Source organism: Nycticebus coucang, chromosome 14 (genome assembly GCF_027406575.1).
Source record: "Nycticebus coucang isolate mNycCou1 chromosome 14, mNycCou1.pri, whole genome shotgun sequence".
In the NCBI taxonomy this organism is placed as follows: domain Eukaryota; kingdom Metazoa; phylum Chordata; class Mammalia; order Primates; family Lorisidae; genus Nycticebus; species Nycticebus coucang.
Window position 1 is genome coordinate 754,482 of NC_069793.1, and position 14,262 is coordinate 768,743.

The 14,262-nt window shown below is 61.0% G+C and overlaps 1 protein-coding gene across 1 annotated transcript in view; it reads right to left on the reverse strand.

Annotated features, from left to right (window-relative positions):
* The window catches only part of MUC2 (mucin 2, oligomeric mucus/gel-forming), a 28,255-nt gene extending 16,185 nt beyond the window's left edge, over positions 1-12,070 (reverse strand). Inside the window, exons 1-29 of the mRNA XM_053562424.1 lie at positions 11,989-12,070; positions 11,132-11,402; positions 10,153-10,267; positions 9,701-9,791; positions 9,510-9,619; positions 9,208-9,418; positions 9,000-9,125; positions 8,452-8,569; positions 8,234-8,372; positions 7,994-8,104; positions 7,843-7,912; positions 7,535-7,672; positions 7,282-7,446; positions 6,715-6,809; positions 6,294-6,420; positions 5,749-6,004; positions 5,509-5,561; positions 5,279-5,379; positions 4,806-4,957; positions 4,406-4,544; positions 3,874-3,984; positions 3,615-3,794; positions 3,302-3,541; positions 2,714-2,870; positions 2,317-2,448; positions 1,641-1,788; positions 1,336-1,379; positions 813-1,007; positions 375-392 (exon numbers count right to left, since the gene is read on the reverse strand). Of these exons, the coding sequence (XP_053418399.1) occupies positions 375-392; positions 813-1,007; positions 1,336-1,379; positions 1,641-1,788; positions 2,317-2,448; positions 2,714-2,870; positions 3,302-3,541; positions 3,615-3,794; positions 3,874-3,984; positions 4,406-4,544; positions 4,806-4,957; positions 5,279-5,379; positions 5,509-5,561; positions 5,749-6,004; positions 6,294-6,420; positions 6,715-6,809; positions 7,282-7,446; positions 7,535-7,672; positions 7,843-7,912; positions 7,994-8,104; positions 8,234-8,372; positions 8,452-8,569; positions 9,000-9,125; positions 9,208-9,418; positions 9,510-9,619; positions 9,701-9,791; positions 10,153-10,267; positions 11,132-11,402; positions 11,989-12,064 (3,889 nt within the window). The 5' untranslated portion in view covers positions 12,065-12,070. The remainder of the gene's footprint in view (positions 1-374; positions 393-812; positions 1,008-1,335; positions 1,380-1,640; positions 1,789-2,316; positions 2,449-2,713; positions 2,871-3,301; positions 3,542-3,614; positions 3,795-3,873; positions 3,985-4,405; positions 4,545-4,805; positions 4,958-5,278; positions 5,380-5,508; positions 5,562-5,748; positions 6,005-6,293; positions 6,421-6,714; positions 6,810-7,281; positions 7,447-7,534; positions 7,673-7,842; positions 7,913-7,993; positions 8,105-8,233; positions 8,373-8,451; positions 8,570-8,999; positions 9,126-9,207; positions 9,419-9,509; positions 9,620-9,700; positions 9,792-10,152; positions 10,268-11,131; positions 11,403-11,988) is intronic.
* Between the last annotated feature and the right edge of the window lie 2,192 nt (positions 12,071-14,262).

The following is a 14,262-nucleotide window of genomic DNA, read 5'->3' on the forward strand; positions in this document are numbered from 1 at the left end:
CCAGATCTGGCCTCTGCTTTCCTAATCATCACTGGGAATAGATTGTAGGGTTAAACCACTGCCACCCTCATTTTGCAACTGAAAAATGGGACTGGAGAGGAGGGGCCACCCATGGCCATGCCAGGTGGGTCACACCCAGTCTCCAAAGCTCCGGCTTCCTCAACTATTTTCAAATATTTTTCTCAGAAGACTAAACAAGAAAAGGGTCACCCATTCCCACAAGGAAGCCAGAAACTGTGATGAAGTCACCAAAATGCACCCATCTTTGGTCCATAAGCAGGGGCCCAACATGTCAGGGTCCTGATGGAGCCTACTTGGGCCACGTGAAACTTTCCTCCCCTTTATCAGTGTAAGATGCCGTCCACGTCACTTACTCTGAGTTGTTGATAGAACTGCAATAGAGGGAAAAATAAGAGAATGTTAATGCCTAGGTCAGGATTTCTAAAAGTCTTTTTTTTAAGTTTCTTTTTTTCTGTAGCTATCCTCCTCCCTGCAGCATGTGGGATGGTAGCTACAATTTCAACCAGAACAAATGCAGAGGCATTTAAGGGAATTTCTCTGACTTCCCTGACTCGGACAGAAACTTTCCTTGTTTTCAGAAATATCCCCAAGTCACTTTCCACTGTGGTCTGGGCTTGGGGATATGGACTGATATGGCCATCTCAGCTCACGGGTCAGGGGAATCAGGGGTTATGACCCCCAGCTCAGAAGGCCTCCAGTGTGCTCCCACCCCTAGCAGGGCCATCATGCCAGGTGCCAGGTGCAGGGTAAGGCAAGCCCCAGTGAGTCAGGGAGGAGGCTGTGGGGCTCACCTGTGCTGGGGGTCGGGGTGATGGTGGTGGTGGTGAAGGTGGTGCTGCTGGGGGTGTGTGTGGTGGAGATTGTCGGGGTGGACAGGCGTGGTGTGGTGGTGGCACAAATGTTGAAGTGCTTCTCCACTGTCCCATTAGGGCCGCAGGTCTCCCAGTAGCAGAACACACCATCCTGGGTCAGGTTGAGAAGCTTTCCTAGGGTAAGAGGAGTGAGAGGTGGGGACAGCCGGGTGCACTCCAGCTCTGGCAGGTGGCAGACAAATGCCCCAATGGGACTCTGGCCCCAGACCCTTCCCATGAAAACAGGGTGAGGAAATTCTCCACGGGGCGCCAGCTCTCCGTAAGAAACAAACTCCTCATGTGAGCTCTGGGGGCTGCTGCTCGTCAGAGGCAGGTCTGAGCTGGGAGGGGCCGGAGGGGCCTATGGGGCAGCATCCGAAGGAGACCAGCCCCCCACCCAGGGCCTGGCTTCCCAGGGTCAGCCCCTGGCTCGCTGCCTTTGTGGCAGCAGAGGGCAGCTCACCTTCCTCAGGCTGGCAGACGACTTGGGAAGAAGTGGTACACACACTGCAAAGCAAGAACCATGCTGGGCTCCGCCGGCTGGCCCTGTGCAGACGCCAGACCCCCCAGTCCCCAGCACCCACCAAGGCCCATCCGGGGCTCTAACTGTGGGCAGGAAGAGCCAGCAGGACAGGGCACTGGGCATGTGTATGCACCTGGCTGCAAGTATGTGTGAACATATGTATTCACAAGCGTGCACACATGCATGGCTGTGTTGGTGTGTGTGCCAATAGGTGCCCCTGACCCCTGCCATGTGGGCACAGGTACCAGGATGAGCAGATGTCCTCAGTGGGGACTTGTGCTCCAGGTGGGTAGTGAGTGTCCTCCAAGTAGCAGCCACACTTGTCCTCAGAGACACACTTCTTCAGGTCCTCATCGTAGATGGGCCTGTCCTCAGGGCAGTGGGGGTAGCAGCCTGGAGGCACAAGGCACAGAGCTTAGACCATCACAGAGGACCCTGCTTCCGCAGTCCCACCTATCATCCCTTCTCTCGGGCTCCTAAGCCAGGGATTGGAAAGTCAGTGCTGGCCTCCCCGTCCCCCTGGGCCCCATACACAGCACTAGTAGGCAGCACCCCTAACTCACGTCCCTTCAGGCCACCCCTTCCTGCCCTTCCCAGGACCTGCTCCTTCACGTCACCAATTCTCAGCCTGGACGCCAGCACTCACAGAGGCACCCCAGACCCACATCTGTAATGCCCCCACCCTGTGGGGCCCACATGGTCCTCAGCACCCCCACTCCTGAAGTTTCAAGTTTGGGGATCAGCCTGCTTCCTCCCTGATTCTACGACAAGGTGAACCTGGCCCCCTCCAGGCCTTAGGTCTCCAGACTGTCAGGCCTTTCTCTGGGTGTCCCACAGGTCCCCAGATGGAGCGGGCCAGTCTGCCCTTAACCACCACTTCCCCTGGAGACCCTGCCCCACGTGGGCCACTGGTGCCCTCACCCTCCAGGTAGGACACGGAGATGTTGGAGTGGATGCCATTGACCGTCCTGCAGGTCTCGAAGCTGCGATTCCCACAGGGTTCATAGTGCCACTCACACTCATGCGGAGGGTTGTAGTAGTCACAGAATATGGCTGGGGACATGGAGATAGGTCAGACTCAGAGGATACAGGTGGGCACTGAGGTAGGGGTGGGCAGTGGTGTATCAAGCTTATTCATGCCAGCCCAGGTCCCACAGTGGCCCTGAAGCAGGATCCCCAAGGAGGTGGGGAGGCGGGGAGGGTTGGACACAGCCCCTTCCACTTAGATGTTTGGATGGGGAAGGGGTGTGGCCAGGCCCACAGCGTAGCAGCCCCTGGCCTTATTGTCAGCCCAAGTCCAGAACAGATGGGCACTCACGGCACAAGTCTGGGGTCCTCCAGAACACACAGGCCTCCTCTTTGGTACACTCCTGTGCGTAGGAGGCCACGGCGGAGCAGAAGCACTCACAGTCCCCACCAGTGTCGCAGGAGCACGAGTCATGTACACAGGCCTCATAGAAGGGCGTGGGGTCCACCTGGGGAAGCCTTCAGTGAGCCCAGCCCATGAACACGAGGCCAGAACTTCAGAACCTTGGACAGGACACATCACCCAGCACCAGGGCCTAGACTGGGGTCTACAGATGTCTGGATGACTGCAGCTGTGCAGACCTGTCCTCAAGCTGTCACAACCCCACAGGGCTCAGCTGTGCACTGACAGCCCTAAAAGCCACCCTTCCCCCACTGCACCATCTGAGAGCTGTCTGGGCATTATGGGGTGAAAAGAAGAGCTGGTCATATGGGCACCTGCCCAAAGGACACAGAGAACAGAGCCGAAGCTGGGGGGCACTTGCCAAGTGCCCACAGAGCCCTTGAAGAAGCCATATGCCCAACACATAGCCACAACCTTCTTGTTATCATGCAGAGCCCCGCCCTCAGCCCAGCTCTGCCCACAGGCGGCCCCGCCCACCTTGCCATGGCAGGCCTGGAACACGATGCTCTTGAGGATGCTGCACTGCTTCTCTGCCCAGGCGCGGCGGTGTGGGTTCAGGCTGCAGGGCTCAGGGTTGGCGCTCACATCCGGGCAGGTGGAGGCCTCTTTCCAGCTGTTGCCAAAGTCTAGTTCACTGCTCACCACCATGTGGTCCCGTGTGGTGAAGTCGTTACTGGAGCGGTGGTCGAAGTTCCCGCACAGGCCACACACTTTGCCCTGCGGTAAACCCACAGCTCAGAGAAGGGCTGGAGGAAGGCGGGTGGGCCAATGGGCAGGGGAGGCAGCCCACCTTGTAGGATGGAGCCAGCTTAACAAAGACAGTGGTCCTCTTGTCCCAGATGACGATGACGCCGATGCTGGCCTCAACCACCAGGTACTGGCCCACCTCCCGTGTGGTGTAGGCCACATGGTGGCCCTCGTCACGTTGGATCACCATACGGTGTCTGTCTTCCAACTTCAGCTCTGTCCTCTGTCAGGAGAAGGCCAGTCACAGGCAGCCCAAGGGACATGGAGGGCTCAGGCATCACGAGGGGACCTACAACACTCACCCCCATGAAGATCTTGATGGCCTTGGAGCAGGTAACGCCTGTGGTGCCACAGGGGACGTTCTCAGTGATGATGCTGAATGAGCCCATGGAGGAATTCTGACCGCAGTAGTCCTGGAGCAACAAGGAGGTGTCGGCCAGGGGCCTCAGCCACAGGCACCCAGGGGCACCCCTCCTGGACCTTGCCAGGACTCAGTCCCTCCTCCGTTGGCTGGGGACCTGACACTTCACAAAGGAGCCTGGGGGCTCAGAGTGCACATGTGGGCAGCTGCCTGGCCCTGCCCTCACTTGGCCTGTCTCTACTGCCCCATAACACACGCCCCTCATTCCCCAGGCTGGTCTGTTAACCCCATTCCTCCCAGGTACCCACAGGAGGGTCACAGAGCTGCAGGGAGGAGAGGGGGCCTTATCATGCCACCCACCCACTGCTAGAATGCCAAATCCTCCTGAGGGTCAGAGGGGCCAAGGAAGGGCCGGCCCCTTCCACGTCCCAGGGCTTCCTGGTGGGCTGAGTCATGCTCAGGGGCAGCCGCACCTGAACAGCCACGTAGGAGCAGTGTCCATCAAAGTCATAGTGTTTCCCGTCAAAGGTGATGTAGTGGCCATTTCCATAGATGGAGCAGGTGCCGTGGCACAGGGACTGGGTGCACACCCAGCGTCCTTTCTGGCAGGTGCTGAGGAGAGCAGGAGAAGAGCCTGAAGGGACTGGGCTCCCCCCTCTCAAAGGGGGCCTGGATGGGATCCTGAGCACCACTGTGTGGACAGCTTCCTAGGCAGCCCACACCAGCCCCAAGGGTGGCACCAAACACACCCACCTTGACTCTAGGGCCAGGGGCAGACACAGAAGACCACCCTGCCATGGGGGGGGCCACCACATGATCCCACAAGACCCAGCAGACCCCACAGGGGTAGGCCCTGCCCCTCAGCCAACTCACCAGTTGTTACAATCCACCTGTACCTTGTCCCCAGGGGAGTACAGGTCTCTGTTGTGGACGCAGGGGCACTCCTCCTCCACCACGCAGCCACCTCGGCCATCATCCAGCAACCCGTCAGGACACACGCAGCCGCTCACACACTCAGTGCGGTGCTGAGGGCAGCAGGAGCAAGAGTCAGGAGTTGATGCCCGCCAGGAAAGGTCTGACCATCCAGAGGCCCTTCATGCCCTGAACTCCCGGAACCCCCTCAAGCCCACCACTGGTGAGGAGGTTGTTGTGGGCCCACCTAAGGTCCCTAAACTGTCCCTGTGCTGGTGGCCTGAGGGCCTCCACTTCCCTCCCAGGAATGTGAGTGGCCATGGATTCAGCACCCAGACCCTGGGCACAGGAAGCACAGCAAGAGAGCAGCCTGCACCCTCCCAACACGCTCAGACAGCCAGAGCTCCACCCCCAGCAACCCTCCCTACACGTACGTAGCCAGTGGCCAGCGTCTGGCAACTGACAGGGCGGGGTTTCACGATGGCCAATGCAGTCAGGTTGTTGCAGTCAATGTGGATCTTTGGGGCTACACAGCCTGCAGGAGAGAGAGGCCATCTCAGAAAAGCTGCAGTTCAAGGGGGCAGCGCTTAGGCACATAGGAGAGAGGGAGGGCCCAGGGTGCAGGCCCGGGTGCGTGGCTGTTCCCAGGCTGGCATCTACTTACTCTGGCCGATCAGCTTGACCTGCCTGCAATGCAGCCTCCCGTTCTGGCAAACGCTGCAGGGCAGAGGTGGGCAGTGAGCGGGAGCTTAGGCACCATCCCCATGCAGAATGGCTGTGGGAAGCCACTGCTGCCCAGGGACAGATGAGAGCCTGGCCACTCTTAGAACTGTCCCCAGGCACTCTTAGATGTCTTGGTTCCCCAGCCCCATACTGTGCCCCCTCCCCAGGTTCTGGAACGCACCATCGCTCATCCTGCCTCAGGACCACGTCCCCCGCCTCCAGGTAAAGACCACGGTGGTAGCAAGAGCATTTGGCCAGGGGCACACAACGGCCCTTCTCATCCATGAAGGTATGGTCGGGGCAGCCACAGCCGTCCACGGGCGCAAAACCCTGGAGGCAGTGGGTGTCAGCCTCAGAGAGGGCGCGACAGGTCTGCTGGCAGGCAGTCAGGTTGTACAGGAAGACCTGTGAGCTGGGGCAGGAGCCCACGTCCTTGTCTGCAGGGGGATCAGGGGCCAAGTGAGGGGCAGTAGGGACCCAGCCCCCAGTGCCCACCCCACAGGCTGTCCCTGAGCCCCCATTCTGCCAGGAAGGGCTCAGGGCCAAGGAGGGTGGCCAACCCGGTACCCAAGCTCAGAATGTGGCTGCCCCAGCTCTTGGCCTCACCCCGTGGCCAGTTCCCTACTCCTGGCCAGTGAAGCTGGGAACCAGGTAGCTGGCTGCAGGCAGCTGACCCCTCCCTGCACCACCCAGGCTAAGGTCATGAGAACAGGGTCCGGCACTCACTGCAGACGCGCTCCCTCCAGCCCCACAGCATGACACCCTTGGAGGCACAGGCACGTGCGTAGGAGGACAGGGCTGCGCACAGGCAGTCTTCATTGTTCTGACAGTTGCATGTGTCATATTTGCACCTCTGGTGGCAAAAACCAAAGCAGCGGATGGTGAGATGAGAGGTCAGGAGAGGCCCAGCACCCCATGAGTCAGGGAGCACACACACATGCACAGGTGCAGGCACTCACAGACGTGTGCTCACACAGGTGCGGGCACTCACAGATGTGTGCTTACACAGGTGCGGGCACTCACAGACATGCACACACACACATTCTCACACACACGTTTACTTGACAAGCAGGCTCAGCCATGGTACCAGGGGTGACCTGATGGCTCTCAAGACCCTGCCAGACAAAGTGGTGCCAGCCCCACCCACCTTGTAATACTCTGTGGGGTCCACGGCCAAGTGGCACCTGCTGAAGGGCGTCTCTGTCTTCTTCAGGAGGGAGCACCAGTGCTCAGCATAGTTGGCTAAACAGTGGGGATCAGAGCCTCAGCTGGGGCTGGGCCCCCTCTGCAGGTCCCCTGCAGCTAGCTGCCTGGTCACCCAGGCTGGAGGGAGCATGGTCCCCTCTGTGGACCCAAGCCAAGGCCCCTCCCTCTGACCAGATCTCCAGGCAGCTTCAAGCAAGCTGGGTCCCCCTTTTAGGTCTCCCAACCCTGAGGGGCCCAGCATCCCAGTGTGATGTGTGATGAGAGCAGTAGGAGGGTGCATTGCTATGGCACTAGGCCACCATCCAGCTATTAGTGACCCTGCCCCTCTGCTGTGTCACCTGGAAGGCTGCCACCATGGGCCACCATAAACCACCTGCTTGGCAGAAGCAGCAGGTGGACGGCTGCCCCGTGGAGGGCCACCATGCCTCCACCTGCCCTCACCACTGCGTCCCACTGAGAGCCTGTCTGCCCTTTCTTGGGTCCCGATAGCCAGGGGCCTGAGCCTCACCACTCTCCACGCTGAGGGAACAGGGGTCATCCAGCCAGTCCACCTTGTCCTGGCAGCTCGACTGGGCCTTCCAGGTATTGGCGAAGCCGGCGCCCGTGGCCTCCACCAGTCCACTGGCAGTCTTGAAGTCATCGGTTTCCAGACCATTGAAGTTTCCACAGAGGCCTGAGGAGCCAGGACATGGTTGGGGAGAGTCCAAGGGCCAGGCCCTTTGAGGGGACCTCATGGCAGCAAGCCAGGCAGGGCCACTCACCTTGCACCTGCCCCTGGGCAGCCTGGTCCAGTGTCACGAAGAGCTGCATGACTGGGGCTAACTGAACCTGCAGCCGGAGGCCGAAGGCCGTGTCCACGACGATGTGGTGGGAGGACGGTTGGAAGATGGAGAAGCTCGCTGCAGAGGGCGTGGGGGGCACAGTGAGGCTGAGGCAGTGGACAGCGTGCTGCTTAGCCCCAGGGGCCTGCAGCAGATGAGGACACCCTTCCACTTGCCCCCAACTGAGGCCAAGAACACCACAGGCCTCCCCTGGGCTCTTGGACTCAAGTCCAGCAGGCCATACTCACCAGTCACATGGGGCAGGCTTGCCCGCAGCTCATTAAGCAGCACGCTGCCGTCAGACCCAAAGGCCACCACCTGTGGGAGACCGAGTGTGAGCAGGGCCTTGAAGGGCCTGGGACTTCCTGGGGTGAGGGAGGGAGGGAGAGGGCTGCTCACGTTCTTCTTGCTGTCAGCCAGCAGCACCACCGTCTTCAGGCAGGTCTGCTTGTCTGTGGAGCCGCAGGGCGCCAGCTCCCCAAGAAGGGCGAAGGAATCGTTGTGGCCACCCTGAACAGGGAAGGCCAGGGTGGGCAGTCAGCCCCTGCACCTCCAGGCCCCTTCTGCTGCCTGCCCACCCCAGGATGACAGAGGGCCTAGATGTCAGCCCCAGCCCTGCCCCCAGCCCGGCCAGCTTGCCTTGGTCAGGATGTAGTAGCAATCCCCGTGGAAGGTGTACTTCTTCCCATCGAAGGTGGTGATGTGGGCACCGCCTTCCAGGGCACAGGTCCCAGGGCACGGCAGGTCTTGGCACACCCAGCGGCCAGCATTGCAGACACTGTTGGGCAGCAGGGCGCATGGTCACCACTCAGCTGCCACCCAGTCCGCCCGCCTCAAGCCCCGGCCCCAGGCCTCACCATTGCTCGCAGTTGTCAGTGATCTCCTGGCCTGGCGCATACAAGTGCCCATGCAGCTTGCAGTGGCACTGGCTCACAGGGATGCAGCCGCTGCCGGCGATGTCATCATACACAGTGCCTGGGAGAGCCGGGGACTCCACGTGACCCTGGCTGCCTCCCACCCGTGGGCACCTCTGGTCCTTTGGGCTGACACCTATGGTCCCCTCTGGTCTCTGGTGAGGGCCTCTTCCCAGAGGCCTCCAGGTCAGGGCCAGGGCCCAGGAGAGATCATCAGAAAAGCCTCCCCCCTTCTCAGCCTCCCTGAAGCCACTCCTGGGGGAGGGTATTGGCACCGATGCCCACCCACCTGGACTTGCCCCTGGCATTGTATTGTTGGGACCCAGGAGAGGGGAACAGCACTTCCTGTGCCATTGCTGCCCCCACCATCCAGCCAAGCTGTCTCCTCACTGACTGAGAGAACCTCAGGCCTAAGGCAGCAAAGCGGCCTGTCCACCACACAGCCCAGGGGGCTGCAGTGGGCAGGGTCCCCCCAGCTCCCAGAGACGCACCTTCTGGGCAGAAACAGCCGTCCATGCGGTGCTCCTCACACAGGCTGCTGCCCTGCAGGTGTGAGCAGGTGTCCATGCAGGGTGAGCCACTCTCCAGGTGGACCATGTTCCCAGGGCAGCTCTTGGCTAGAATGGCAAAGGTGTGGGGTGAGCTGGCTGGTGGGGCACAGGCAGGAGCCCCCAGGGTGCCACCAGCGGGGGTGCTTACGGCACAGCGTGGGGGTCCTCCAGTTCTCAGGCCGGCCACCAGCGTGTGAGCACTGGCGTGAGAACTCGGCGATGGTGCTGCAGATGCAGGTGTCACCAGCAGAGCACTGGCAGTGGTCCTGCATGCAGGCACGCACATACAGCTCCAGTGGCACCAGGTCCTGGCAGGCCTCGAAAGCCTCAGCAGTCAGCAGTCTCTCACATTCAGCACGCTGCAGACAGAGGCAGGTGGGTGGCTGCTCACATCCTCTTCCCGCCACCAGTGGGGCCCACCAGAGTGGGAGCAGCTGCTTGGTTACTCACGTGCTCAGCGCAGGACGTGGGTGCCGGTGCCTCTATGGGGTCCTCACACGTCTCCCCGGGCTTGTCGATCTTCTGCATGTTCCCAAATTCTAGGGTGCTGAAGCGCACGCCTGGGGGCACACAGCCCTTCAGCCGGGCTCTGGGGAGCCTGCGGCCCACCCCTGCCCCGCCAAGTCCCTAGCCCGCCTCACCATCCGAGAGGAATTCAGAATAGCTCTGCAGGCCATTGTAGTCCCCGCACAGGCCACAGGTATGGTTCTGGAATTTACTGTCCAGCTCCAGCTGTCAGGGGAGGGAGCAGTGAGCTGGCATCTGGCCAGGCCCAGGGTCCAGGGTCCATCTGGCATCTGGCCAGGCCCAGGGTCCACTATACCCACCCCTTATTTAGAGCCAGATGGGCAGGAGAGCTGGGCTCAGCTACCAGGGTGTCCTGGCAGGGCAGTTGCAGTGAAGGCCAATGCAGGCCCCTGGGGCCCCAAGGGTCACCTCCCAGGGGCAGGAGAGCCCCAGGCCTGGCCTGCTACTGCTTGCTGCCCCCACCAGCTTTCTCCCAACCCCCACCACCCTGTGTGAAGGGTCAGACCACCATGCTCCCTGCCCTCCCTGCAGGTCACCACCCAGGGCTCTTGCTCCTGGCACCCACCATGAGCGAGTCCTCCCGGTTCCACATGAGGGTAACACCGGTACGGGAGTAGACCTTGGTGTAGGCATCGCTCTTCTCGATGAGCAGTCCAGGGCTGTAGTGAGGGGTGCTGACCCTGGGGGCAAGGCAGTCTCTCGGTGCACTGCCCAGGCCCACCCTGGCTCCTCCTCAGAGACCCGCTGCCCAGAGGGCTCTGAGGCTGTGTACATGGCATGTGCATCCTGTATGCATCACGGGGTGGGGGAGGCCTGGGCCTTGGTGCACCAGCTCATCCTAGACCAGCTCCTGCCCTGAGGCCAGATGTGGCTGGCCTCTGGGATGGGGGTGGGGGACGTGGACCAGAGAGCAACTGTCCACTTTGGCTGGCCAGGCTTCCTTGGGGTAGAGCCAGCCCTAACTAAACATCTCTCCTGGGGCCCTCCCCCCAGGGGCTCTCTCCCCTGCCCCACTGCCCACAGGGGAGTGGGCCCAGCCTCCACACCTCAGTCCAAGGGCCCTCAACCCATCCATGGGCTGGAGCCTCCTGCAGGAAACAGAATCCCCTGGGGCAGGAAAAGGGCTTAAGGGTGAGTCCTGCAGGTGGGACAAGAATGTGCTTACTGGGTCTCATTGTTCCAGGGACAATCTGGGGACAATAGCTCCTTGGGCCTCCTCCTGCCCTGCTGCTGTAACCCTAGCCAGGGAGTAGTACACAGGGCCTCTCCACCGTCCCAGGGGCCCCGCCTGGTGGGCCCCCAAGGGGAGGGGCTATGATCAACCCTCAGGATCAGTCAAGCCCCTTGCCTGCTGCGGTGGGGTTCATCAGTGTTTGATGAATGAATGACTGATCTGAACTCAAACCACAAGGCTTTCCTTAGCATGAGGGGAGACGGGGCGGGGGGGGGGTTCTCATGGTATTGCCCAGGGATGTGCTTGCTCACAGAAGCTGCCAGTGCCTCCACCACTGGGATGTGGGAGGGGACGCCCCCACCCCACTCACATGGCCCCGTTCACCACGGCCAGCTGGCGGGTGAGGTAGATGATGTCATCCTTGATGGTCAGCAGGACAGACTCGACCTGGGGGTGGCCCCCACCTTGGTCCAGGCCCCGCTTCAGGTGCACAGAGAACTCCTTATAGGAGTCCCTGCAGTCGGAGGCAAAGTTATAGTCACAGAGGCCAGGGAATCGGAAAATGTCGCCATCGAAGGTCTTGTAGTGGAAGTCGCCCCAGGTGCTGCAGACGTTGTGGCTGTGGCTGCGTGCTCTGCCCTCTGAGGGAACAGCAGGAACAAGGGCTGAGTAGCTCAGACCAGGGGCGGCCATATGCCCTGCCCCCGAGCTGCCCACACCCCACGAAACCTCACCTGCCCAACCACCCTCCAAGGCTGCCCACACCATGTCCATCACTGGGGGCTAGGCCCCACTGGCCTGCCCCATCCCTTGCTCTGGACCAGCCCCAGTGGGATAGTGGCCTCCCACCCTGCGTTCTCAGTCACCAGTTGGATAAAGAACCCACTCTCCGGAAGGGGCTGTGTTGGCCTTGGCCCTCCTGGGATTGGGGGCCTCCTGATGGACCCTCTGGCCCCCCTGCACCCCACACCCAAAGGTGTTGGGTCTTCGGTGCTGCATCCACCTGGCTCTGTGCTCTGGACCCTACTTGATCCCAAGGAGATTGGGGAACCCAAACTCGTCCTTGCCTCTCACCCTGAAAATCAGCAGAGTGGGGGCTGTAGGAGCTCCCCCAGGCCAAAGGAAGACCCCACCAGAGCTATCCAGGCTATTTGGGGGCATCTAGAACCTCCCCGAGGGCTCAGAGTCACCCCAGGATATTCTGCTGTCCCTACCCAGCCCTCTCACCTCGCTGGGGCTCTGAGCCCCTGGCCAAGGACAGGGCCAGGCACACAGCCGCCAGGTGGGCTAGCGGCAGCCCCATGGTGGCTGGGAAGGGTGGTGCAGGTAGCAACCTGGTGCAGGGGTCCAGGCTTTATAAGCCCCAGCAGGAGGGTGGGAGGGGCAAGGGGTGGGTGGGGCATTTGCCAGATTATCAAGAAAACAGCTGTGGGAAAATATTGATTCAAGTTATCTGAGGTTTATCTCTTTATAGCTTCTCGGGTAAACTTGGCCTTCCTCAGGACGGGACAGCCCCGTAACCTAACACACACCCAAGGGACAGCTCCAGCCTCTCCCAGCTCTTAGCGGGACCAAGCCCCATGGGGTCCACGGAGAGCAGTCCCACCAAAAGCATGTCCTGGCAGGCTCTGTAGATAGCCCCCAGACCCCAATCGGTGCCCCCTGTAGAGCCCAGGCCACATGAAGTGCTCCCAGGTGGGCCGAGACCACCATGGGCCCCCAGGCCAGCTCACGCTCATGTCACTCGAGGGGACCAATGCTCCCTGACCAGGTGCCCAAGCCTTGGGCAGGGTGAGGGGGCAGCAGCCACCACAGCCCCACAAGGAGCCTCCCCGAGGACAGGGAGGATATAGGCTCCTGTGAGGTCTGGGAGGCTGCCCCAACTCCCAAGGGTCTCTCAGCTAGAGCTCATGGAGCTCTGCCAGGCCCTCACCTCCCTAGTCCCCTCCCTCCCCAGACTGAGCCAGTCTCCAGAATTACATGTAAGTATAATTTGGGGAGCTCCCGCCTGACCAGAGCACACAATGGAGCCTGGGGACTGGCTTGCAGCTAGGAATGGCCGTCAGCTTCTCTTCCTGAGGACTGCATGGGCACCACAGGCCCAGGGCTGGAGGGTGGGAGCAGAATGCCCAAGCTTTCACTCAGGGAAGGGTCCTGCCCCAAGAGCACTACCCTCCGATGGACCTCAGATTGGCCACAGTTTCACTAGTGTCTGGAAACACCTGGCAGAAACATGCAGCACTGTGGCTTCACCAGCCTCAAGCTGTGAGGCCACGGTGCACAGAGCTTGAGGATAGCAGGACACTCGCAGACACGGCCGATAGCTGGTGGGCAAGGTGAGGGCGGGGGCCTCCCTCTACAGAGACAGGCTCTGAATTTAGTTTCTAACTTTGACCAGAGGGCAGAGCACAGGGAAGCCTCCAATTCCAACCTTATCCCCAAGTGCCAAGCGTGAGTTGGGAAAGATTCTTCCTGACAATATGGAGATGGGGCTGGGGGTACAACCCCTCCCCTGACCTCCCTGAGGCCAGGTTCGTGCACACAGTGACCCTTGCTTGGGCCGGGCCACTGTCAGGAATCTCACCGGGCCTTCCCTAGAGCTGCGTTCCAGCCCTGCACTGTGACACCACCTCCCACTCTGGTCCCTGGGCCACTGTACCTTGAAAGGACATCACAAAGGTGCCAGCAGCCGGGGAGTCTGTGGTGAAGCCCTCACCCCTCCTGCTGCACCCACCTAGGCCTGGGCTCTGAACTCCCTGCCCAGACCTGGACACAGGGATGGGGATGTGTGTGTGTGGCTTGGGCCAGGGGAGCACAGATTAAGAAACCACAGCAGCTGGGCCAGAGCAGTGCCATTGTGCCACATCCTGGGGCGGGTTCCACACACTGGCACCGAGCCCTGCAGAAACCCAAGAACAGAGCCAGCTCCTGGGCCCCTTGTCCCGGACATGCCCCTGTGGGGCCCATGGGGGAAGTGATTTTCCATGCTGGCTCCCTCTGCCTGGTGGGGATCTGGAGATGCTGAATGAACCCTGAATGCCCAGCACAGCCCCTCCTGCCCCAAGGTCTAAGGAGGTGGGTCCTCCCAGGTCTGACGAGGTGGGTCCACCCGGATCTGAAAGGTGGGTCCTCCTGGATCTGAGAAGGAGCGTCCTCCCAGGTCTGAGGAAGCTGATCATCCCCAGGTCTGAGGAGGGGGGTCCTCCCTGGTCTGAGGAAGGAGAGGACCCCCAGGTCTGAGGAGGGGGTCCTCCCAGGTCTGAGAAGAGGGGGTCCTCCCCAGTCTGAGGAGGTGGGTCCTCCCAGATCTGAGAAGGAGTGTCCTCCCAGGTCTGAGGAGGTGAGTCCTCCTCAGACTGAGGAGGGGGATGCTCCCCAGGTCCAAGTCTAAGGAGAGGGTGCTCCCCAGGTATGAAGAAGGGGATCCTCCCAGGTAGGAGGAGAGGGTGCTTCCTAGGTCTGAAAAGGGTGTTCTCCCAGGTCTGAGGAGGGGTTGCTCCC